This window comes from Microcaecilia unicolor, chromosome 7 (genome assembly GCF_901765095.1).
Source record: "Microcaecilia unicolor chromosome 7, aMicUni1.1, whole genome shotgun sequence".
NCBI classification, from domain to species: Eukaryota; Metazoa; Chordata; class Amphibia; order Gymnophiona; family Siphonopidae; genus Microcaecilia; species Microcaecilia unicolor.
In genome coordinates this window covers 267,101,781-267,127,656 of record NC_044037.1, presented here as the reverse complement: position 1 = coordinate 267,127,656, position 25,876 = coordinate 267,101,781, and the positions used below count along the sequence as shown (strand labels likewise).

Sequence of the window (25,876 nt, the reverse complement as noted above, 5' to 3'; positions counted from 1 at the left end):
ACTTTTGTGATCCGCCTTGAGCTGCATCTAGGTTACGCGGAATAGTGTCTCGATTAGATTAGAAATTACTCAGAATGCAACTGAGCAGTCAGGCTGACCATATTAGAAGGGGAACCCCTCAGGACAACTGTGTCATTGAACAGGATACTCATCCAGTGTGCCATCCACTTTGTCTAGCAATGATCTTGGCTCTCATGCTGAAGATTATTTTTGCCAACACTGCCCTCGTAGAAAAATAGTGAAGATCACTGCTCTGGGGTATATATAGCAGATGGCATAGCCAGACATGATATTTTGTGTGGGCCTGAGTCTGATGTAGGTGGGCACACAATTCTTCCCCTCTCTGTGCTTTCTGCCCCCACCCCTGCTCCTGCACCAGCAACCCCCAACAAATATATACCTGTTCTGGCGGGGATCCCCATGCCCCATCAGCAAGAAGAGGTCATCTGGTAGTCAGAACAGCTCATTCTCCTACTTAGTGCAGCCGGTGGCACTGTCCACCTGCTGCCGCTGTGCTGGCCTCTCCCCTCCCACACATGCTTAGTTTTCGCGCAAGGATTACTCTGTACATCAGAAGCTAAAAGCCCCTCCCTCAGGTCAGAGCACGAAAGGGATTGTAGCTTCTGAAACCTAGTCAAAGTAAACAGGAGTAATAAAAGATATTACTTTATATTCTTTGTTTCTATATATGAACCTTTATTTCTGTGCATTCAAGTGGACTAATATGGCAACCACACTAACTTATCCTGGGTTTTTTTTCCACATTCATCTAAAGCAGGGGTCCTCAAATCCAGTCCTTGAGGTCCACAACGCAGCCTGGTTTTCAGAATTTCAACAATGACTATGTACAAGAACTATCTGAATGCAATGTAAGCAGTGAATGCAAATAGATCTCATACGTATTCATTGTGGAAATTCTGAAAACAAGGTTGAGTTGTGAACCTAAAGGACTGGATTTCAGGACCCCTGTTCTGAAGTATGTGGTCTAGTGGACTCAAATGTCTTAGCCATGGGAGAATTATATAGGGGATAATGGGGGGGGGGGGGGGGGGGGGAACCCTGGCAAGCATGAATGCTACTAAGTTAAAATGGTTTTAAATATTTCTAATCAGTTGCAAATTTTGTGTTTTTATTACTTTTTTTTCTTTTTTGTTCACAGTAAGAATTCTACATTATATGGCTGAAAGAATAAAATAAGGTAGCACAGGCAAAATTGCACAATTTTTATATAAAAACATACTTGGCCATGTAACTTCAAAACATGTTTTTGGTGCAGCACTATCTTCTGGCAGGATGAAAGAACTTTTTTTTTTTTTTTAATAAGGAAGTTGATACATATGACTAATTAAAGGAAATGTTTCCACTATCAAAGTCTGAGTTGTTGATAAAAACAATGTCTTACTAGCAGCTGACATGCACCAAAAGTAAAAGTAGCAGACAGGTAGGTGGGGCTCATTTTCAAAGCACTTAGCCTTCCAAAGTTCCATAGGTTTCTATGGAACTTCGGAAGGCTAAGTGCTTTGAAAATATGCCGCACTGTTTTTTAAAGTGTGGTTGGTCAGAACAGTAAAGACCTCAACTGCCTATTACTTATCAGCTACACAACCACAAGATTGCAAAAGGTGTCAAAATAAGCTTTGTTAATAATCCAACAGCAAACTGAGGGCTCCATTTACTCTTTTTCCCATACACATAAAATTGGTGAAAACTTTCAGTCAACAGGTTCCCTAAAGATATATCAAAACCAAACATACATTTTAGATCAAGTATAAAGTTTACTAACCAAATACAGTATCTAGAATATCAACCACAATGGGAAGTATTGCAAGATTAGCAGCAGCTACTAAACCAAAGGAACTTTACCTGTAATGAGTACCCTAAATTAAAAGAATAAATTCTAGTAAAAATAAATAAAAGTACCAAAATGGGAATAGTAAATATTCTCTTATCACCTCTGAGATTTGTATAGTTGTCCATAAATGGACATAAAGGACAGCTAGCAAAGTTGCTTACCTGAACATGTATTCTCCAAGGACAGCAGAATGATATCATCCAATGGAGCCAGAGATAGAGAAAAAGTAAACAACGATCTCTAAGCTGCTTGACCTTTCCAGAGCTTAGAATTGTGCATCGGCAGGTCTTCCTGCATCTGCATCAATGAACAAGTTACCTCAGTTCAAGATGAAGCTTTAAATTAGGAGTAGCCAACTCCTAGGGGTTGAAGGGTTTTTGTGAAGACTATAATATCCAGTGGTGTGCTGGAACAGGCTCTCACAGGCTCGCAAGAGCCGGTTGTTAAGTTTTTAAGAATTTTGGGAGCCGGTTGTTAAAGTAGGGCCCTCCATGGCTACTTTAACAACTGGCTCCCAAAATGTGGGCTTGGGCCCCCTGCTGAATTCTCTTTTACTTTGCTGGTGGGGATGCTGAGCCCTGCCAGCCAAGTAAATAGACTGCTGCTGCTCCCCGATCCTTGTTTCCAGCTCTGAGCAGCAGGCTGGGAATTCTCCAGCATGTGTGAGAAGTTTCAGCATGCTGCTCAGAGAAAGACGTTGGGAGTGGTGGCAGTCCATTTATTGCCTGCCAGCAAAGGTACGCCTAGCGTGCCCGCACGAAGGGCGGGAGGAGAGCGAGGCAAGTGTTGCTCCCCCTCACCCCGGCCACCCCTAGCTCTTCCAACTGCAGAGCTGGCTACATCTGGAGAAAGAACCTGTTAAAAATTTACTAGCACACCCCTGATAATATCCCACCCCTTGATAAGCATCTGCTAGAGATAAGCAATTTTGCTTTCTCCCAAGACAAGTAGGATATATATAGTCCTCAATCATGTGAATTCCTAGCTACAGGATGCCTTGAAAAGAAAAAGGGGAAAAACAGAAAAAGAGTACCAAGATCAACGATAAACATGTTTTTCACTGGCAACAACTTTTTTGTTATTTTTTAAAAAACCAAGGCAGCTAACACAACGTTAGTTAGCTAGTGGATAAAGCATTTTTGAATTCCTCGCTGACACAAGATGAAATAGCTCAGGCGACTACACCGAGTCCTTTGCTGAAGTGGGCAACACAATCCTTACGCTACTTGGGGATTCAGCTGCCTCAATCCACCAAGCTGTTACGCTTCCTTAATGTGGGCAAGATGGCAGTTGGAGGGTTGGTTGGCGTTGTCCTTGTCCGACAGGATTAGCCTATACCGGATGGTGGTGTTACCCAAGTGGCTTTATGTGCTCCAGGTCCTGCCTATATGTCTCCTCACGAGAGATCTCTCGCAGATAGTGAAATTACTGATTAAATTCTGCTGCATGGGAAAAGGCAAAACTTTGCCTACCATCTCTCTTTAGAAACTGGAGATGTATGGATGTGTGTGTGTGTGTGGGGGCGGGGGGGGGGGGGGGGGGGGGGTTATGCCTACCAAATCTACAACTGTATAATTATGTGTGTCTATTACACCATTTCAGTGACTGGCTGTTAGACAAGATGGGACTATACTTCTATTGTCTATGTACAGCTGCTATATGCATCATATAGTGTTAGATCTCTCTTGCAAGTTTCCCTCCTACTCTGCTGGGTGCTACCTCAAAATGGTAGTGCCCTGCCTGGTGCATCCTGGGATGCGCTGGGCAGGGCTTAACTTCCATACAAGGGAGTCTACCTTATAAGGAAGTTAAGCTTTGCCCAGTGCATCCCAGGATGCACCGGGAAGGGCACCACCATTTTGAGGTGGCCATTTTGGGGATCCATTGGACCACCAGGCTCTGTGTTTGAAGGGGTGGGTCAGGGTGGGAGGCCTGGAGGTCCATGCCCATGCACAATCCTCCCTAGAAGTACCCCGATGATCAATGCTAACAGCGAACATAAATATGCATGCTTATTAGCGTTGATCATAGGGGCGTTATTTCCCTGCGCTATGCCGGCAGTAATTTTACTGTGTTGTTCGAAACAGCGCAGGGAAATTGATCATAGCCTACTAGACAGGAGAATTGGGGGGGGGGGGGGAGGGTTAAAAAAGGACAACCCTGAAAAATTGCAAATGAATGTGGATGGCACCACAGTTAGCCGCTACTGGGGCTTCAAGTGAGCTGGAAAACAAAAAAGACTGGGTCAAAAAAATAAGGATGAATTACTACACATATGAAACACTGACTTCACTTCTCTGGGGCCATTCCAGCTTTGCAAAATCAAACAGCATTATTCCAGACTGGAGGGCAGGATTACATCTCTCTCTCTTGCAGTTTCTCCAGTCTAAATACAGTGCTTTGTCGTTTCAGAAACCACACAAAAATTGTTCTCCTTTCTATCAAGGAGTAATGTCATTTTCACCAAAAGAACAATAACTTTTCTGAAACTGAAATAAATGTACAAAAATTATATACTGCTCCTTAGACAGAAACCATCCCCCAGGGAGGCACAAATCAATTTTTAAATACTGCTGTGGACACCACATATAAATGACATGTGATACACAACAGATAAAGAAAACTGCATTATACCTCTTATGGAAACTGCATTTGTATCACTGTTAAATACATTTCAATTAGTTAATTTTATTTTATAAGAAAAGAAAATTTTAGAGCACCACTAAAACAGCTGGGATGTTTAGTATAGACCGAGCTAAAATATTTCATATTAGGCCCAATATTCAAAGTATTTAGGCATCAAAAGAGTTGTTTCTAAACTGGCCTGTCTGAAACTTTACTAGGGATGACTGGCTATATTTATGCACAAATATCACTGAATTCTTAAATTTAGTACCGCAAAAAGTGGGTATCAACAGGGGGCAGATTAAGGGTAGGGAAAAGATATTAGGAGCTTAGCACTTAGCTCATAAACTGGGCTCATAAATCTAGTCAAATGAACAGCAGTCCTAAAATTCAGAAGCTTAACTTTTAAGCTCCTAAAATTTACCTGAATTTTCAGTGAAAAATTAAGGGGCCCTTTTTTACTAAGCTGTGGCAAAAAAGTGGCCTTAGCGAACCTTTGACTGGGATTTTCCAGATCGCTAAGGCTATTTTTATCACAAGCCATAAAATGGCCAATTTTCCATTGTTTTTTTTTGTATTAATGACCATGCACTAATTTTGCCATTAAAAAAGTTACAGTGTGAGCACCGACTGACACCCATTTTTGCAGGCAGTTGGGGCTCATGTGGTAATCCTGCGCTAACCAGTTAGAGTGCAGTAATGTAGCTGCACTAATTGACTGTTAGTCAATCTTTGAAACAATTTCAAAGATTAAAAATCTAAATATGTATACTTTGGAAGAAAGGGATATACGATACATTAAATAAATCCATGGTATGAATGCACAGGAGGCAAGCCTCTTTCAATTAACAGGAAGCATAGTTCTCAACTCTTTGCACTAATTTCACTGCTTTCTAGAAAGCAGTGGCTATGCATAACCAAAAACCTACCACAGTAAGTACAGACTATCTGAGGACAACAGCTCTTCAACATCAGCTTTCAATGCAATTAGCACTGAAAATCTTATTGCTCAAAAATAGGCTAGGGCTTCATTTCAAGACCTATGAGTAAATCAGCAATGCAACTTTTTACACATGGCAGGTGATGTGTTGCAGTAATGTCAGCTAATTACAATAAAACCTTCTCTTGTTCATCCTTGTGCATTGAAGCATGCTGTTAAAAAGTGACATACGCCATTAAGGGCTTAAATAATAATTTTATCTGCTGAATAGTTTAACGGGTTTTGCCCACTTACTTAATAAGGTACACATTAACACAATATTTCAGTCAATAACTCCTTGAGAGTTATAACAAACATACATTTCACTGAGGTACTTCTTTCTTGTTCTGATGTTTTGTTTCTACCCTAATAAATAAATAAATAAATAAATGGGGGGGGGGGGGGGTGATAGTTAAATCCCTAATTTTCTAGGGAAGAGGAGTGAGGGAGATACCTTGAAGCTTATAGGAGTGTGTCTCTGGAAAGAGACTTCCTGGTACTGGCCGGAAACATCTGTGTCGTACTGGGTGATGCGTGATGCCCATTGCATCATCAAGTATGCCCTCCTTGGCAGATGTTTAGAAGGTGGTTCGTGGAGTGGAAAACTATCCATTATCTCAACCTTGTGATTTTACTCATTGGGCTGTTTCTAAGTAGGAGGATACGGAAAGTAGATTATCCAAGTTGGAGACTGGCATGTTAAAGTGGCTCTTGATTTGGGATGCTACATGTGGCTGGGTCCTCCGGTATTAGTTTGGCTCTCCATAAGCAGTTAGAAGCTACGGTGAACCAGTTTAGAAGTAGGAATATGCAATTATTGAACTTTCTGTTCATTACTGTCAGCTGAGATAGTCTTTAGAAAATCTCAAAGAAGTCATAGTTCTATCAGATGCTGACAAAATTAATATTTCTAGTTATTATTTGCCTAAAAATGATCTTCAGGTAAACAGACAAGAAGGTGAGTCCGATGTCTCCAAAGGAACTTTTTAATTTAACTGATTTCCTGTCCAACTTCTCAGGATAACATTAAAGAGTGAGCCAGCCTGTTGGTTTCATTTACTTGTGAGTGTGGTAAAATTATGGTGCTTGAAATGTATTTGAGAAAGAAAGATTTCCTTTGTTGTGGTAGTAACGTGCAACTCAATAACGCATAAAAGCATTTCTTCAGCAAAGTCTTGAGCAGCTACTGTTGGGCTAGCTTCTTTTTGAAGCTTCCCTGTAAGTGCTTGATTAGATTTCATGATTCTAATTACATTTTTTATGATCCTGTTCAGCTTGAGTGCTTACTAATTGACAAGGCAAAATAATCTAAATCTATTTCTGTGTTCTCAGTATAGGCAAGGGTTATATTTTGGCCACAGTTCATTGCAGGTAATTAAGTGGATTTACCAGTGTTTTAGTATGAGTGGTGTGCGCAGCTCTGGCCACCTTCTTGGGCAGACTAGATGGACTGAGCGGGCCTTTATCTGCCGTCATTTACTGTGGTACTGTGTGTGTGTTTTGCTCATTTCCCCTTTTAACTGTTCTATTGACACTCTCCTTACCATATGCAGCAATAAGAAATAACAAGCCCATATTAACAGGGGTGTGTATGTAAAACATCAATGAAAAATTTTTTTAAATCCCTAATTTTCTGAAAATTCTGCAACCAGGGAAAACTAGGGCCTTGTGGTGCCAATCACTGCAATGAATAATGGTCACCTCTCTCAGGTAGTTATACTGAACTCCCTCTTGCACTCCACAACCATGACTACAAAACTACTTCTTTTTGTCTATCTTCCTCAGAGACTCACTTGCTAACAGGACCCTGTGTTTAACAGGGTCCTGTTAGACTGTCACTGAAATGCTTTGATGTTTCACTTATATATACTTCCATCTATCAACATTTGCTTATTTCTGATCTGATGAAGAAGGGCTACCTTCAAAAGCTAATCAAAAAATGTATTAAGTTAGTCCAACAAAAAAAAAGGTATCTTATTTTCTTTTCCATGCTTTATTTTATTCTATTTCTATTGATTACCTAGAATATGTCTAAAAAGAGGCGCTTGTAAATTCCAATTATTGTCAATAATTGGCTGTTATCACCTAATCATCATCACTAATTGGCTCGTTATTCAGCAGCGTAGCATGCGTAAACTGGCCATGCACACAATGCTCGCTACTCGCCGTGCCGTATACAGAACCTGGCCCAAAGCGGGTAATCTTACAACAGGTCACCTAGGCGCCCATTTTGGGTCTATTTCATGATGACACATATAAAACTGCCCCACAAAAGTAGCTGAAATCAGGGCTAAAATGGGTTGTGGACATTTACACCTTCTTGGGAACAGATGTAAATGCTCACATGTATTTTACTAATTATGAATGTAAACTGAAACTCAGCCCATGCCTTGCCCAAAGGTTCTCCTCTCAAACACACCCACGCCAGTCATCTAAAAGTATGTGTGTTTTCTTAACACCCTGTGTACTTACGTACAGGGCTTTTTTTGAGGGGGTACTTGGGGGTACTGAGTACCAGCACCTTTTCCACTGTCTGCTAAACTTGACCCATGGTTCTCGTATTTTAATGAAAGAGCTCAGGTTCTACATACAAATTCTGCCTTGTCTTAGATTCTATGACTGGTTGCAGGGGTCCTGGCTGTTGTAGGGTGGGTACCTCAATGATCACTCCACCCCTGAAGGGTGACCTGGCATTTGAGTACCGGCACCTTTTTTGCTAGACAAAATGCACTGCTTACGTAAGAGGCAATATTATAACCAGTCACCTAGGGAAGAGGTCCAAATAGATGCCTTTTGGCAATATTTTATAAAAAGACACATAGATAACCTATGTTTCTTTATAAAATAGTCTCTCTTCTCACAAACCCTGCAGCAATTGTAGATAAACTGGGAATTGTATGCACGCATTTTATGAATCCATATGTGATCCGCCCAAACTCCTCCCCTGAACACATCTACCCTTGAATTCATAAAAAGGTAGGGATTGTCATTCTCCATGTCTCATTTATTCATGTGTAACCCCTGGGGAAATTTTATTAAAAAAAAAAAGTCCTTTACTGCGGGTAAAACAGGATTTACCCTTGGAAAAAAAATGTTTTATAGAGAAAAGGCTGTGCAAAACCCCACATTTTTAGTTCTGCTTTCAACTCCAGGTAAGAGAGCTCAGTTCACAGCCATTTAGCAAGGAGTTCCATAGAAAGGGAGGTAAACATGAGAAGTAAGATGAACGATTTCTAACCAGTTTATTGGGGGGGGGGGGGGGGGGGGGACAGAGAGAGAGAAATCAAGGTTAATATGTAGGGAACAGGGATGTTAAAGGGTAGCATACAGTATGGTACAAGTACTTTTTATCCTATGCCCCATAGGTACCAATGTGAGAAAGTTCTCTATGCTCTAAACCTAAAGAAACTCTTGCATACTATCTAAAAAAAAAATAACAGAATTCATCAGGAAGTCAAATGCAGCTTTTTGTCTCTCTTTGAATTTGAGCATAGATGGTATAGTAGTATCAAGTGTACACTTGCTAACTGGCAAACAATATATACAGAGTTTCACTACAATCTGCTGGTATTCCTCTGAACAAAATCAAGCCTCGCCAGATCTGAAATACTGCAACCACCATCATTCTTATGAAATCTGCATCTCTGGAGAGCATCAAGGGTGCTCTCTATAGTTTGCAGTATCACTAAGTTGTGCTTCCTTTCTTTATCCTTTGTTTTAGCCTTACCATCCTCTTGAGGAGAAATGATATCAGCTTTGATTTCTGCATGGCTTCCGTTAATAGTACAGAGCCATCATCACAAACAAACAAAAAAATCCCCAAAGCATCCAACCAAAGGAATGATCCAGGAGCCCCCTCAAATGCCAGCAATTCCCTACATAATGGTATTAATCAGCATCTGAAAATCCAACCATTTAAGACTATTGCAATCTACCCAGAAAGTAAGTAAAATCTTAAAATTGCTGACTAGCAACGAGTAAAAATAAGTTAGAATCAGAGAGCAACATAAAAGCTTTGCCTTCCCTTTAACAGCAGCAGTTTCCTAAATAAGGAAGAAAATACATGCTGAAAGAGTAAATAATATAATGCATTTAACTTACCTTTAGCTCTGCTTGTATGCACTCTGGCACGAATCCACACCACTTCATCAGCTTTTTGGACAGTAAGGTCTTTCACTCTAACTAAAATACGGTCTGTATTAAGAATAAGAAACAAAAAAATGAAAGATTTTTACACAAGTTTTGTTTCTCAGTTCAGAAGGGATTACATGTTTCTCAAGAGAAATTAATACAAATATTTTCCATGTCACTTGCAGGGAAGACAGTTCTACACCTAGAGGGAAAATCATCAAACCTGCTTTTTTTTTTTTAGAGGAGCAGGAAAAAGGAAAAATAAATTATCCAAAGGGATTAGTGCTATAATACCCAACAGACAGAGCAGGCATGTGTCTAGGAGTCCCCTCCATTCCGTGGGTTGAGGGGACACCTAGACAGATATGTTTTTGTTTAATGGTCATTTCAAGAATGTCTGAATTTTATCATACATATTTTTGATGACATAAAACAAATCATATGAGAAGTGGCATAATCAGATCCAATTTTTCTTTAATAAGTGAACTTTTCCTCTTCAATTTCATTTGACATTTTTTTATAGCTATGCACCTACTAAGAGATGATGGGATCTGTGACTGTCCCAAATTTATGGGACCAGAATATCATTTGCCTTGTAGAAATATAATTAGGTTGTTAAATGGCTCAGATATAGATTCCGAGGCAGTAGGACCAAGTTCTGACAATTAAAATGAGGTTTAGTCTTCTAATTTCTTTTGGTTTGGGGGGGGGGGGGGGGGGAAGGAGTAGGAGACACTTTTTTTTATTTTATTTTAGTTACATTTGTACCCCGCACTTTCCCACTCATGGCAGGCTCAATGCAGCAGGCAATGGAGGGTTAAGTGACTTGCCCAGAGTCACAAGGAGCTGCCTGTGCTGGGAATCGAACTCAGTTCCCCAGGACCAAAGTCCACCACCCTAACCACTAGGCCACTCCTCCACACATTCTGGGAGTAAATACCTGGAACTTCAGCCCTGGTGTTCCGGTGGAATGTTGCTACTAATTTGGATTCTGCAAGGGACTTGTGACCTGGATTGGTCACTGTTGGAAGCAAGATACTGGGCTAGATGGAGCATTGATCTGATCCAGTATGGCTAGTCTTACATTCTCTGTCCTTATATTTTGACAATACAATGGTGTCCATTATTTGATTTTTGAAACGTATATGACATTTGATGGTCATTAGGCAGTAAAAAATTACAGTTTGCTTTATACGTGCTGGATTTGATAGAGGTGTTGATTATTTTATGGTAACATTGGATATTTCAGCTGCTTTTGATACTGTGCATCTTGGAATCTTGATGGATCATTTGAGGGCTCAGGGAATTGGGGGCAATATACTGAAATGGTTTGAGGCACTCATTTCTCAAAGAAAATTTAGAGTTCAAGTAGATAAATGATTTTTCTGATTGGTTTGAGATTTCATCTGGTGTCCCCAAGGATTAGTATTCTCTGCTATATTGTTTAATATCTGTATAAGTTCAATGAATCATCTTTTCTCATGCCTGGATGTTCAATTTTGTCTATATGTTGATGATTTGGGATCCTTTTTTTCCAATTACTACTACAGTAGACAAAGCTTTTCAATTTGTAGGTGTTTGTCTTCAGTCAGTTAGGGCATGGCTTGCTGCCAATAGATTCAAACTGAATTTGTCTAAATCTCAAATTTTGTTTCTCTCTGGTAAGGTTTGTCTTTCATCAGTGCCTGAGATTTCTGTACTTGATCTGAAGATTCCTATTGTCAACTGTGAAATATTTAAGGCTTTGAGTTGATTCAATTCTATGACTGAACAATTAAAATGTATGATTCAAAAAGTTTTTTTAAACAGACTAATTCGAAGAATGAAGGATTTTTTTTTCATCTCCTCCAAACTGCCTCTGTGACACCTTTATGGGATTACTGCAATGCTCTAAGGATGGGCAATGATTAAAAATTTTAATTGTGATTAAATTGTGGGATTAAAACCTTTTATTGCACGATTAATCACACAATCACAACATGCATCCAGTCTTCATCCAGATTCTCTAATGGCCCCCTCCCCAGCCTTCATCCAGATTCTCTCCCCCTCCTACAACTTTTACCTCGACAGCAAGACTTCTACACTCCTTCCTTGGTGCTCTTAATGCTGACCCATTTCCCGCTTTTACCTCTACAGGAGGGCTTTTTATCACCTTCCTTGATGCTCCTCATCTACCCCTGCATGGCCAGGCTCCGCAAATACTTCAGCTGCGTGGTGCAGAATGTTGGGGAAGTCTCGCGGCTCAAAAATCTGCCGAGCCCGGCCATGCAGGGAGAGATAAGGAATGCCAAGGAAAGAGAAAAGTAAGAGCGGGTTACGGATCAGTGTTAAAAAACGAAACAAAAAAAAAATCAGTCCACATTAAAAAGCACAGCCTGCGTTAAAATATTTATCTATTTATTACATTTGTATCCCACATTTTCCCACCTATTTGCAGGCTTAATGTAGCTTACATAGTACCGTAAAGGCATTTGCCAAGTCCGATAGGGGACAAGTACAAAAGATGTTGTGGTGGAATAGGGAAGATAAGATTCAGGCATGTGGGGGTTAAAGGTAAGGAGGGTTTGATAATGTCCAATACGATCTTTGGTAACGAAGTGTTGCAGAGTTGAGGCATTTAAGTTGGATCAGTCGGGTATGCCTTTCCGAACAGATGAGTCTTTAATGATTTTCTGAATTTTAGGTAATCGTAGATTGTTTTCACAGCTTGTGGCAGTGCGTTCCACAGTCGTGTGCTTATGTAAGAGAAGTTGGATGCATGGGTTGTCTTGTATTTAAGTCCTTTGCAATTTGGGTAGTGGAGATTCAGACGTGTTAATTGCCCACCCCTACTCCTAGGGTTGCCTGCTTATAACTTACAAGCTTTACAAATTTGTCAGAATGCTGTAGCCTGTCTTCTGTCAAATCTAACTCGATTTGACCACATCTCGCCTACCCTGAAGGGATTACATTGGTTTCCCATAGACTGGAGGATATGGTATAAAGTTTTGACTTTGATTCACTAGGCCTTAAATGATAATGTTCCTTTGACTCTAGCAAGTTCGTTTAAGATTTATAGCCCTGTTCGGTGTTTGAGATCTGGAGACAAATTGTTGATTAATGTTCCATCAGATACATACAGTTCCTCTATATTTTATATAGAGGGGGCTGTTTTATGGAATGCATTACCTGAGGGACTGCATAAGATTTGTTCTATTATGCAGTTTAGAAAACAACTGAAAGTATATATGTTTATTCAAGCATTTGCTGATATTTAAAGAAACTACTATAATGGAGAATTTTCTGTATTTAAACTTCTGCGTTTACACGTTATATTTTGTTAATGTTAATTTTTGTTAGAATATGTTGTTTTGGAAACAGCAGTCTATACATTTGTAAATAAAAAAAAAAAAAAAAAAAATATATATAGATAGATAGATAGATAGATAGATAGATAGATAGATAGATAGATAGATAGATAGATAGAGAGAGATAGAGAGAGAGAGAGAGAGAGAGATACTATCGGCATACACATTCTATATAAGGACTTATAATCACCTTGCATTTTACTTTGCAGTAAAATATAACCCAAAATGCACCTCTCTGAGCAACACCACCATGCTATTTCCTGCACTATATGAGAGCTACAATGTTCATCAGAAAGCGATGTCACTGCTAGGAAATGCCCTGGAGAACTATTCCTCAATCCTCACCCCCTTCCCTCCAACTTTCAGCTGACACTGCTCGGCAATGTCTATGGCATTCCTTCACTCCTTTAAATCTCCTATTTCTCAGGTCTTTACAACCCTCCAGCCATTTTTGCATCCGTTCATATAAATCTTCTTAAGATGTTTTCCACCATCATCTCGTGCTAATGCCATTGTTCTGAGCCCTCTCCACCTGCCTTTGCTCCACTAATTTTCTCTTCACCTTATGCCACTGTTACCACTCTCTTGGCTACTTAGTACATTCCAGTCCTCAGATTCTCCCTTATATATTGTGGCTGCCACTTCTCCGGTCTTCCCTCTAGCTCATTTCACTGCCACTCTTTTGGTTACTTCACACATCACGACATTGCTGCCAATCCTTAGCTCCTCTATCTCAGATCTCGTACTACTGCCATTCATCAGATTCTCCCGTCCATAACACAGTACTCACAGCATTCCTTAGCTACTAATTTTCATCTGAGTCAGCCCCCACTGCCTGACTTATGGACATATTAATCACTAGCAGCAGCACAGCTGGCACCTGCTGCCTGCCTCATGCATCCTATAGTTCCTGGAAGTGGGTCGAGCCAGAACTTAATGACTGGTTCCCTTTTCCTGTAGGAAGTTTCACCAATGGAGCAAAAACATACACAGGTGCATGAACTCCTCAAAGAACACAGAGCTGGATAACAAACAGATTGTGAATCACAGGAAAACCAGGAACTACCTCCAACAGCACTTTTTTTCTGGCCAGAGACAAGGAATCAACAAGTGGAGAAAGCATGGCATCCAAACATTCCACTAATTTGGAAACAATAAAACGTCAAAGAATGGGTTTAAACACAGGGTGCCACTGCCACAAGACAATGGTATTGCCTTGCTTCTCCACAACTAGGAGCATATACACACAGCAACCAGCAGCAAACTACACAGTTCAGTCACTAAGTGTCACGGTACATAACTATTAAGAAAGTAGTTCAGTCACTCGTTTCCACAGTAGAATTTACAACAAAGAAAATGAAATACATATCTGACTGAACAGTAAGCCCAGCAGGGATAGCAGTGTGGCTGCAGTATTCAATAAGACATTCTCAGCAAGCTTATTTCCAATTCATATGCACATGTGTATGTGTGTGTGTGTATTTATGTCTGTGACCAGGAGAGCAGAGGGGGAAATTGAAAGGAAGAATTCCCCAAACTGCTTTGGTTCAGTGTTTCAGTTTTATGCTGCAGAAACTGGATCTGCTTCTAGCACTAAAATGCACTGAGCCAATTTTCTTCCTTTTTTGGGGTGGGGGTGGTGGGGGGAACTATTTCTCTGGAACCTCCCATCCAACATGGTCCATTTTCAAACTTTTTATCTTTACACCAGCTTTTCCCTTATGCCGTTTGGTCCCATTCTGTTGAATTCTCAGAGCTATTCTGTCCCCCCCAAACAGACATTATTGACCTTTCACGGGTTACTACTTAAAATACAAAATAACTGAGACAGACAGATTTCAGGTAAACAAATAACAAGGTATTTTTAAATGTTGGGGGAGGGGGGGGGGGGGGGGAAGAGGTTTATCTGTACTTTGCCTCAAAGTGAATTACTTCCAGTTTTCTAATTAGTCAATAATAGCCCAAAGGGCAATTTCATAAACAGCAATATAGCAGAAGACAACTAATCAGCTTAGTCTCCTGGTTATTCCTGTCCACATTTCAAAGATATATCCCACTAGCCAGCTACATAGCATTACCACTTGTAAGACATGTTTCTTTCTCCAGGACAGTTCTTGTTGTCTTTCACATTTATACTTTATCATCTCGGTCAGCTAAGAACACAAGATCTTCCACTTAATTCACATACAGCTCCTCTCCCTTCCCATGTTTAAGCATAAAGCTATAGTTAAAATAATGTCTATAATATATTTAGGATTTATTTTTTATTTTATTTTAGGATTTTATTTATTTAGGTATGATTTTTTTCATACCTGATCATAAAAAAAGCTCCTAGAGTGGTAAAATATATCAAAAATAGAATTAAATAAATACAGAAACAACCCCCCTTCCAGCTTGTGTAATGTGCTGTATGTGGGAAGACTGCACATTCCCAGAATCTTCTCGGTTCCTTAGTTAGTTCTATTGGTCAAGTCAAGAAAGCAGCTCTTGAGAAGGTGGGAAGAACTGTGTTCCTGATAAATTCTGCTGTCTATAAAAAACATTGCTACAGGTGGGAAACAAGGCCTTCTTCACTGGCAAGCAGGATTGCACACAAGCAGGTGAGTCCCAAGCTCAGAACTGCTCCATTTATCTAGAGTTCGTCCATTGTCCAGGAAAAGCCCATGCACAATAGGACTGGTCCAAGCAGCAGTGTGAAGTGAAGATATGAAGCGAGAACCCAAGTAATTGCTATACATATGGTGTACAATGAAGCAGATTTCAAGAGTCACTGAAATAACAATGGCTATAATTTGATGAGGTCCAACTTTACTGGCTAGAGAAGTACCAGCTTATTTATAACAGAACTGGATGCAGGACTATGCCAACTTGCTAAAGTCTGTTTAGCAAGCAACTGGGATATCAAGTCTGTTTGGATCAAAGAAGACAAAGAACTATGCAGATTTTCTGAATGGTTCAGTTAAGATAGTAAGCCAGAGCCCTTTTGTAGTCTAAAATGCAAAGGGACTTTTCATATGGATTTTTGTGAGATTTTGGACAAAAAGTAGGAAGGACCTTTTCTTTACTGATATGGCAAGAAATTGCCACCTTTGGTAAGAACTTAGAATGAGTATGCAAAACTACATTGTTGTGATGAAATTCAGTGTACAGGTTATATAGGTGATCGAGACATGAAGTTTACATATTTTTCTAGCCAATGTAACTATAAGAGCAGCCCCTTCCAGGTAACATGCTTGAGTAAAATGGACTCCACTGGCTCAAATGGCAACTTCATGATAAATGTGAAGACAATGAGATCCCATGGCATGGGAGGCTTCTGATACGAACTGCGAAATAATTGGACATTGTGAAGCTAGAAGCCTTTGGATAGGGACATGATAGGCAGAGAGTGCACGGAGATGTACCCTGATGGAGGACATTTGCACTCCCTGTTGATACAGATGTTACAGATAGCGAAGAATGGTATTCAGAAGACACAGATGAAGAATCTTTTCTACTTAAAGGCGCAAGTATCCCTTATATAGGGTTTCCTTGCCACAACCTAGATATTTTGAATTAAATGATGTTCAATTTCCACATTAACAGGGCTAGCAATTTGGAAATTGGATATAGAAGGGGAGTCCTCATTCTGTGTTATCAGTTATGGAAACATTCAAGTCTTTCCAGAGAAAGAACTGCAAGTCTCTTCATGAGAACCAGTCAGACAAGGCCAATACGGTGATATGGATATTCACTGTGCTGAATACCTTTTGAAATTTGTGTAGATTTTTGCTATAAAAGGGGTGAGAGGATAAGCATAGAGGAATAGACATCTAGTTGATGGCCAGCGCATCCTTTGCCAGTCACAGATAATGGCAGATCAAAGGCCACATGGCCCATCATCTACCCATCTACACTAACTACTAACTTCTACAATCCCTTCCTCTCCTTTGAAATCCTCAGAGTTTGTTCCATACATTTTTGAATTCAAATACTATTCTATCAACTCTACTGGAAAGGGTTAAATCTAAGGAAAGGGCGGTTTATGTGTGGAACAGCCCTTTCCTTAGATTTAACTCTTGACTTTATCCCTTTTCACTCTTATACTATGATTCCTCATTCCATAGAGTTTCCATTTAACTGAAAGAGGCCCATCTCCTATGCATTTATGCTATGGAGGTACTTAAATATCTCTATCATACTTTTCCTCCACTGCTTTTCTTCCAAAGTACACATATTTAGATCTTTTAAAATCTGTCACCATAAGTTTTATGACATAGACCACTGCCTACTTTAGTAGTCAATCTGGAAGTGGATATACTGAACCATACAGGGATAGTTTTGCATTTTCTTTGCTGGACTATTTGAGGAGCACCCCCCCCCCCCCCCCCCCCCCCATACCCAATAAAATTTCCTGTAAGATCACTCTCTGGGTGAAAAACTCTCTTATTTGGTTCTGATCACTAAGGATGTAATTGGCTTGGATTTATATAGAACTAGAAATGACAAAGTCCCAAATTCATGCTGCTTCTTGATATAAGTGAAAAGCGCTCATGCCTCCCTGTTTGTTGACAAATATGACAACTTGATTATTAATTTGAAGCCCACTTGCTCCTGCTCCTTGCAGCTGCCTGAAGAAAATGTCTGCTGTGACCTCTCACAACAGCTTGTGGTACTTGTGTAGTACTGCGATGCTGTCACAAAAAGGTGGCAGGACTGAGTGGGCTTTGCTCCTGCCTCCATCGCCTCCACTGGATCACCAGGGACCTGAAGTAGACCTGGGAGAGGGAGGGGGGCCATCTAGACCAGGGAGATTGGGGAAAGTTCCATGGAGTGGGGGGAGGTCTGAACGTCAAGGGGACTCGGAGGGTTCCAGGAAACCTTTAAACAGTTATGTGGGTCCCGATCGATATTCAGTGCCTATTTAGGCATAACCTCCAGCTACTTCCCAGTGTCATCTCTGAGCTGCCCATTTTTTTAAATGGCCAGTCAGAGCTGATATAAAGTGCTGCTGAATATTGGTGGCTGGGCGGCCAGGAGAGATTTAAACAGGCTGGAGCCTCTCCTGCCCACTTCAATCGTTTTGAATATTAGGCAGACTGTTTATAGGGTAGCTTTCACATGAACCAGAGTACAAAAACATTTTTCTGCAAGGAAATTATATTTGAGATGTACAATACCCTGAAAAAGTAATAAGTAAGGAAAAACAGGAAAAACTTAAATGACCTGGTTTCTCTTGTGACTGAATCATCGAACATACTCCATATCTGTCTTTGGCAAAGTCCTACAGAAGAAAATAGTACAAGAAAGGATTAATGCAAAAGGACATAATACCAAAAAGCTTGATATATTTGTCATCCAATAAACAAATTAATATTGAAAATGTTCAGCACAGTCCTATCTTTTAAGCCAAATATAATAATGCTAAGGTGAAGGAAACAGATTTCTTTGCAAAGCTGTCAAAACCTTCGTAACTGGGAAATGTATATACAGTGAACTGCTGATCTAATTAGATAATAGCAAATAGCTTCATTTTTTTTTCAAAAAGCAGTTTCCTGAATGAAAAATGCATTGCAAAAGCAGGGGTAGCCATTTCATTTCATGAAAAGACAAATGTATTAAGACACTGTTGTGTGATGAAGCAGCAAAATACAAGCCACACAAAATAAAGAACACTTTTATATACTAAAGCCACCAGTCATGTCCTCTCCAGGCTACACAAAGCCACACAAAATAAAGAACACTTTTATATACTAAAGCCACCAGTCATGTCCTCTCCAGGCTAAGTCCATGTTGAGCGGTTTCCTCTTCCTCTTAAATCAAGCTGTGGTAAACTTAGAAGCATAGGGGTGTAATCATCAAAGTGGGCTACCGCTGACATGCTATTTTACCAGTAACTTGAGCTATTTTAGTGCAGGTCCCATTTTATGCATTGAGAATTAGCTACTAATAACTGGGGTTAACAGTAAAATAAGACGTCTTAACTGGTAGCCCACATTGATAAATTTTCTTCATAGTTTGCACTTAGAATTGGTTTCATCTGATGAAACCAATTCTAAGTGCAGACTATGAAGAACATTTATAGCTGTCTGATCCATTTATTTTAATCCTATAATGAATTTTAATACACAAATTCAAAAGACCCAAACAATGTTGTCTGTATTAAAGATCTGCCACTGTTGATATAGGATCATAAGCTATTGAACAATGCTATAAAAACAGGTAGAAAAAAAATTAAGTGAACTATATTTTCTATTGAAGTGATTCCATGTTACGCTTATGAGGAAAGAATAGTACACTATTTATTTAAACATTTGGATTTATTTACTACCTTTTTGAAGAAATTCACTCCAGGCGGTTTACATCAAAAATAAGTCAAACACAGGCAACAGACAATTATAGTAGTAAAAATATTCAAATAACAATACAAGGAGGCACAGGCTCCATCGCCCCAACAGCGCACAGGTGCTGCAGAGTGGATGCGGCAGCCTGTTGCTACAGAGCTGAACCACAGGGCAAGGCCATGAAGGTGTTGGACAAAGCATAGACCAACTCCAGAGAATACCCCTGCTGACCACCTCCAGGACCCATTCGTCCCAGAAGAGAGATAGCCTGCCAACCACCGGCACAAATGAGGGCCCAGTGCACGCTCATTGGGCAGAACAGGGGGCTGTGGCTCCAGTTCTTTTGAGGCCTCAAAAGGAACCCTGCTTGAAGGACCTGCACTAGTCACCCTCCTGAGATGCAGAGAGGCAGGCGGGCAGGCCTGGCAAAGCCACAACCACTACCATCTGACCAGCAAAGCGGCCACCGAGTGGGAAGCTAAGCGGACCTGATCATATAGAACATGTGCCAAAAAGGCTGTTCCCGACTTCAGGCGAGCCACTTCCAGGGACTCCGGGAGTACTGCAACCATTACAGCATGGCCCTTACCACATAACCGCCAAAAATGATGGCCTGAATACTGGACATCCCCACAGAAAAAGGCTAGGCAGAACTGTTGCTCCACCTTCTTGTCATGAATCCCTGAACTGAGCCCCCCCCCCCCCCCCGGACCGGCACAGCAGTCACCTTGGTGACTGCCCTGGCCAAAGTGTCCACCTTACAAAAAGACCAATATCTTTCAACCTCCTCTGGAGTGAAGGTACAAAGGTGATCCAGAGTCCTGCCACCTCTAAGAGAACCATCTGGATTTTCCCACTCTGCCATCATCATGTGGATAAGAGCCTTGAGCAGAGGGAAATGCTTAGGGGGCCCAGCAAGCCCCTCCAGCAGCAGACCCTCCCCCCTCAATGAGGTCTGCAGTCACAGATCTCAGCATAGAAAGGGCCTTAGTAACCTCGTCAATAAGATGAGACAGCTCCTCTTCCCGAACGAGATGGATTACATGGCACTGCTCCTCCTCAGATTCAGAGTCCCCTGTGGACTGAGAGTTTGAGAAGATCTCAGAGTTCTCCCCTGCCTCTTCTGAGGGAACTGGTGCCTCAGGCACCCTTCCCTAAGTCTTATGCTGCTTAGAATCCAAACCAGGGCCTCCACCAGAGGGGAGGGGGAAACTCCCGTCCGACTGCAACTGCTGTCAGACCAACTGTGCCAAGCTCTGGAGACAAAAAGCTCCACAGGCTTCATCGGGACCCTTCGCCCACAACGGATCTAAGGGGGTAGAGGAGGTAGGCCCCCCACCCCACCCCCCCCCAATGTGGAAGGGACAGGTTACTGCTGCTGAAAAGCAGCAGGAGATGAAATCCCCAAGACAGATAAAATGGCTGATGTTCCCACCTAAAATCGGGACCACGGGTCCTGCCGCCTCAGCAGAAGGGGAGGAGACATCAACTCCAGAGGCCCCCCCGACCTGTTTCCGAAGTCGGAAATGGCCCACTGCACTGTATGCAGACAGAACCAGCAGCTGTGCTGAGCTGCTGGTTCCTACACACAGAGTAGTGCTTCCTGGAGGACATGCCTGTCCATGTTCCAGGCAGATTATAGCTGGTGATGTCACTGGTTGAATTCAGTTTTCTCTACCTCCATCTGCTGGTGGGAAGGGATAACATTTGCTGGTTAAGAACAGTGCAAGCCGATGCTAAGAAAGGTACATTATTAGCATAGTAAGATAAAACTGCAGTTACTTAATTCCTTTCAATGTCATTGTCATTAAAAAACAAAACAAATATACACCTACTTACACACACTTACACCCTGTTTACCAAGCTGTGCTAGCGGCCGCTGCACGTTAATGCTGACACAACCCATTCAAAGTAAATGGGCTGTTTCAGCATTAGCGCACGGCAGCCGCTAGCATGGTTTTGTAAACAGAGGGGTTAGTTAGACTTTCCTGGGCAATGATGATGCTTAACAAAAAAAAAAAAGTGTGATAATTTTAATAGTTCCCATCTGCACAGGAGTAATGAATTTAAGATACTTGCCTCTCCCTCTTCAGCTAGTTGTTCTGCTGCCTGAAACAAAAAGATATTAAAATTGTGAAACCATTAAAAAAGTCTGTATTTTTTTCAAGTTCTTACTTTAAACTATATCTGTTTTCTACCTTGGTAAGCAATATAGTAGATGACAGCAGAAAGACCAAAATAGCGCATCTCGTCTTGCCCAGCATAATGATTAGGGTTGTACAGTAACTGTCACCCCATGCAGGTTGGAAGCTTTACCTAAATACCACAAGCAAGTAGTAATTTTACATCAAAAGCTTAATGGCTCTATAGCTTGTAACTTAAAACCTTCTCTGTCTGCCTTGCCATCAACACAAAGAAGGGACATCTGAAAGGAATCTCAGCCATTCCACAATTGCGGCACCTGACCAACAGGCTCAATGGGTTATGGGAGGGAGTCAATATCTATGGTCCTTGACAGAGGACAGTCACAGTGATGGTTGGGTAAAATGGAAAGGGGGAGAGGCTTTAAAAAATAGGGGGAAAAAAAAACATGGATAACTGCAAATTAAGGTTCAGAGTGACAGAAGCTAGTGGGAGTTGACTATTTGAGCTGAAATCCCAAAAGAGGAGAACTTACTATACCAAAAACACACATACATAATAATGAAGGTATTCACACATTAGGGACAGAGCACCATGGAGCAGGGTTTCTCAACACAGTCCTCGAGATACATCTAGCCACTCAGGATTTCAGGATACTCACAATGAGTATGCATGAGCTAGATTTGCACACAATTTATTTTTATTTATTTTTGTTACATTTGTACCCCGCGCTTTCCCAATCATGGCAGGCTCAATGTGGCTTACATGGAGCAATGGAGGGTTAAGTGACTTGCCCAGAGTCACAAGGAGCTGCCTGTGCCGGGAATCGAACTCAGTTCCTCAGGACCAAAGTCCACCACCCTAACCACTAGGCCACTCCTCCACTCCATTTAGCTCATGCATATTTATTGGGGATATCCTGACTGGCTATGTGTGTCCTGAGGACTAGAGGGACCAGGGTAGGCACATGACTCAGAATTTAGCTTACCATGGTACCTTCTCAAGGAGTTGTACAAAAGATGTAAGGTTTTTATTCCATTTTTGAGACAAAGATTCCTGGTCTTGAAAATCCCAGGATAATTCAATTAGAAAGAATAGAATAGGTATTAATAGAGAAATTCTATCCTGTTTTCAGTGTATTTTTTTTATTTTATTATTTTAGTTACATTTGTACCCCGCGCTTTCCCAATCATGGCAGGCTCAATGTGGCTTACATGGGGCAATGGAGGGTTAAGTGACTTGCCCAGAGTCACAAGGAGCTGCCTGTGCCGGGAATCGAACTCAGTTCCTCAGGACCAAAGTCCACCACGCCTAACCACTAGGCCACTCCTCCACTCCATTTAGCTCATGCATATTTATTGGGGATATCCTGACTGGCTATGTGTGTCCTGAGGACTAGAGGGACCAGGGTAGGCACAAGACTCAGAATTTAGCTTACCACGGCACCTTCTCAAGGAGTTGTACAAAAGATGTAAGGTTTTTATTCCATTTTTGAGACTCAAAGATTCCTGGTCTTGAAAATCCCAGGATAATTCAATTAGAAAGAATAGAATAGGTATTAATAGAGAAATTCTATCCTGTTTTCAGTGTATTTTTTTTATTATTTTTGTTACATTTGTACCCAGCGCTTTCCCACTCATGGCAGGCTCAATGCGGCTTACATGGGGCAATGGAGAGTTAAGTGACTTGCCCAGAGTCACAAGGAGCTGCCTGTGCCTGAAGTGGGAATCGAACTCAGTTCCTGAGTTCCCCAGGACCAAAGTCTACCACCCTAACCACTAAGCCACTCCTCCACTCCACAAGAAAGTAGGGCCATGTTTTATTAAAATGGTGACTTTTAAAATTACAATTTAATAATAATGTTAACAAAAATGGTTATAAATGCTTGTTACCCTCCATTAGGTTCAGGGCAGGGTATGACAAATACACAATAACCCTTTAATGCCCACCGTGTAAGACCCCCCCCCCTTCACAATTTTCAGTAAAACTACAGAAACTCACCCCTCATTGCCTTTAACTGAGTTCAAGCACAAAGCCATGCTGCTTACCAGCTATGTTAACATGAATCACCTAATTATTATTTATTTGGTGATAGAAAGGGATAGGAAATAAATACAAAGAACAGTCATGACTATCCTTAATTCTGTCTACATTTGGAAGAGCTACATAAAGAGCTGGGTGAGAACAAATCACTTCTGCATTGAAAGAGGCCTGGTTAATTAAAAAGGAATAATAAAAAAGCACAACATCCCCTGTTTTGCATTTTACAGAAGATGCCAATATGTGTATGAATTTTGGGTTTCTTGTGTTTTATCTTATGCTGACCATTTGCTCTTAGATAGGATTTTTCTATATAGAGTTCCAGTAAGAATTGTTTTTTTAATCTCAGTGGCAAGACTCTTAGGGTCTCTCTCTCTTAAGGATCATAGAGATCTCTACTGGCTCTACAAAGACGCTAGATTTTGACTTGTAAATACCCCCACAGATTCTGGAATAAGGAGAGAGCTTTCCTGACTAGTGACTGACATGGTGGGAGATCCCTCTTGGGTGGAAACTGTAGCAGGTATATAAATCCACCCCAGTTTGAATTTCTGTCTTTGGCTCCTGCTTCCTGGCCACTGCACCAAATCAGTAAAGAGAAAAGAGTGTTCCTGCTTAGCTCAGCCAGTGGTCCTAGCAAAAGGAAGGAGTGGAAAGCAGTGCTAGAGCAGTTTATGCTGCTGCATTATCATTAGGCGTTAGCTGGAATGGTGAACCAGTCAACCAACACATCCCTCAGAAGACAAGAACAGAAGAAACTGCCTAAGGTCTAACCCAGAGAAGCAAGAGTGGACCAGGAAGAAATCCACGAGAGCCTCAGAGATAAAGAATCCAACAGAGGAGGTCCCACCTGGGGAAGGCACCACCAGATTAGGACAGATTATGCATGTTACTTTGTAAGATGCCTAGAATTGCTTAGATAGAGCAGGTTATAAATGGTTAACATAACACTGTTACTAAAGACTGCTTTTAGAAGTCTCCAGAACACTGAGAGTTCTAAAGAAGCAGACAAGACGTTAAGTGTTGAAAACTATTTTTGTTGCGATTCTGCCTATAAATGGTTGTCCCTGTAGCTTAAAACTTCTAAGTTTTAGTAAAACTATTTTGGTTTGTATCAAACATTCTGGACTGCTACTACTACTACTATTTAGCATTTCTATAGCGCTACAAGGCGTACGCAGCGCTGCACAAACATAGAAGAAGGACAGTCCCTGCTCAAAGAGCTTACAATCTAATAGACAAAAAATAAAGTAAGCAAATCAAATCAAATATTGTGTACAGGAAGGAGGAGGGTAGGTGGAGGCAGGTGGTTACAAGTGGTTACAAATCAAAAGCAATGTTAAAGAGGTGGGCTTTCAGTCTAGATTTAAAGGTGGCCAAGGAAGGGGCAAGACGTAGGGGCTCAGGAAGTTTATTCCAGGCGTAGGGTGCAGCGAGACAGTGGACTGAGTGAGTAGAATGTATGTGCTACGAGCCTTCCAGAGAAAGCTGGACCCAGCCCTGATCCCCCTACAAACCTTCACACATTACTACAATAAAATAATTTACCTCATGTTCACCTTGGCAAAAAAAAAAAAAAAGGGGGGGGGGTGGCTACATTAGTATATGTCTAGAAAATGTAATGAAAAAAAAAATAAAAATAAATGCCAGAGGTATCCAATGATTACTATTTTTACAAGACAGGGTGAACATGAATTCATATGAAGACCCCTTTCCTAGCATGCTGCTCCTTCTGCAATGCTCACACTACAGTCATTTTCAACATTTGTGGGTCAGCTGTGTTGTCTTATGCTACACATTAGCAATGCTGCTGCAACAGTTAATAATATTGTATTGGCATTAGAGGCAGAGCGGTGACCAGCGGCAGCAATATTTTGTTGAATGATGGGGAAAACGAGGTGAATACCCTAGAGGCAGGGACTGGCATGCCTCTTTTGTTTTAGGGAACGTTGTGGGGTTTGTGGTACCTTCCCATAAAAATGCTACCAACCCCCATCTACAGTTCAAATCAGGGCAAATCAATCATCACTAACTTAAAATATGATTTGAGTTAACAAATATCACAGTTTAAATAACTGTATGCGAGAAACTGTTAACTCCAGATATCAGTGTCCTAAAGTAAAGCATAAATATAAAACAATGCAAGATATGGAACTGAAATGTCTACAATGTTTACACCATTGAATCTATACAGGAATTCAGGACAATGTGCCCCTTTGCTTTACAAATAAATGCTTTTCCTTTCGATTGTCTGACAATGTTGTGCTTGATACAAACCAGCTTGGCCTGCTTCTCTGCTTTCTTAGCAGCTTTCTCAGTTTCCTTCTGTTGTTTCTTAAGCGCTTTCTTGGACTGAGACTGCTCCTCCATTGAGCTACAAAAGGAAGAAACAAAGCAATTGTAAAGTCTGTTATGAAGCTGTAAATATGATATTAAA

General features: G+C 41.0%; 1 protein-coding gene across 3 annotated transcripts in view; it reads right to left on the bottom strand.

The window, feature by feature from the left end:
• Positions 1-25,876, bottom strand: part of DARS1 (aspartyl-tRNA synthetase 1) — a 155,890-nt gene that overhangs the window by 91,607 nt on the left and 38,407 nt on the right. For all 3 annotated transcript variants that reach the window (XM_030209906.1, XM_030209909.1, XM_030209910.1), the window contains exons 2-5: positions 25,717-25,813; positions 21,337-21,366; positions 18,140-18,197; positions 9,558-9,650 (exon numbers count right to left, since the gene is read on the bottom strand). In XM_030209906.1, coding sequence (XP_030065766.1) covers positions 9,558-9,650; positions 18,140-18,197; positions 21,337-21,366; positions 25,717-25,813 — 278 coding nt within the window. The remainder of the gene's footprint in view (positions 1-9,557; positions 9,651-18,139; positions 18,198-21,336; positions 21,367-25,716; positions 25,814-25,876) is intronic.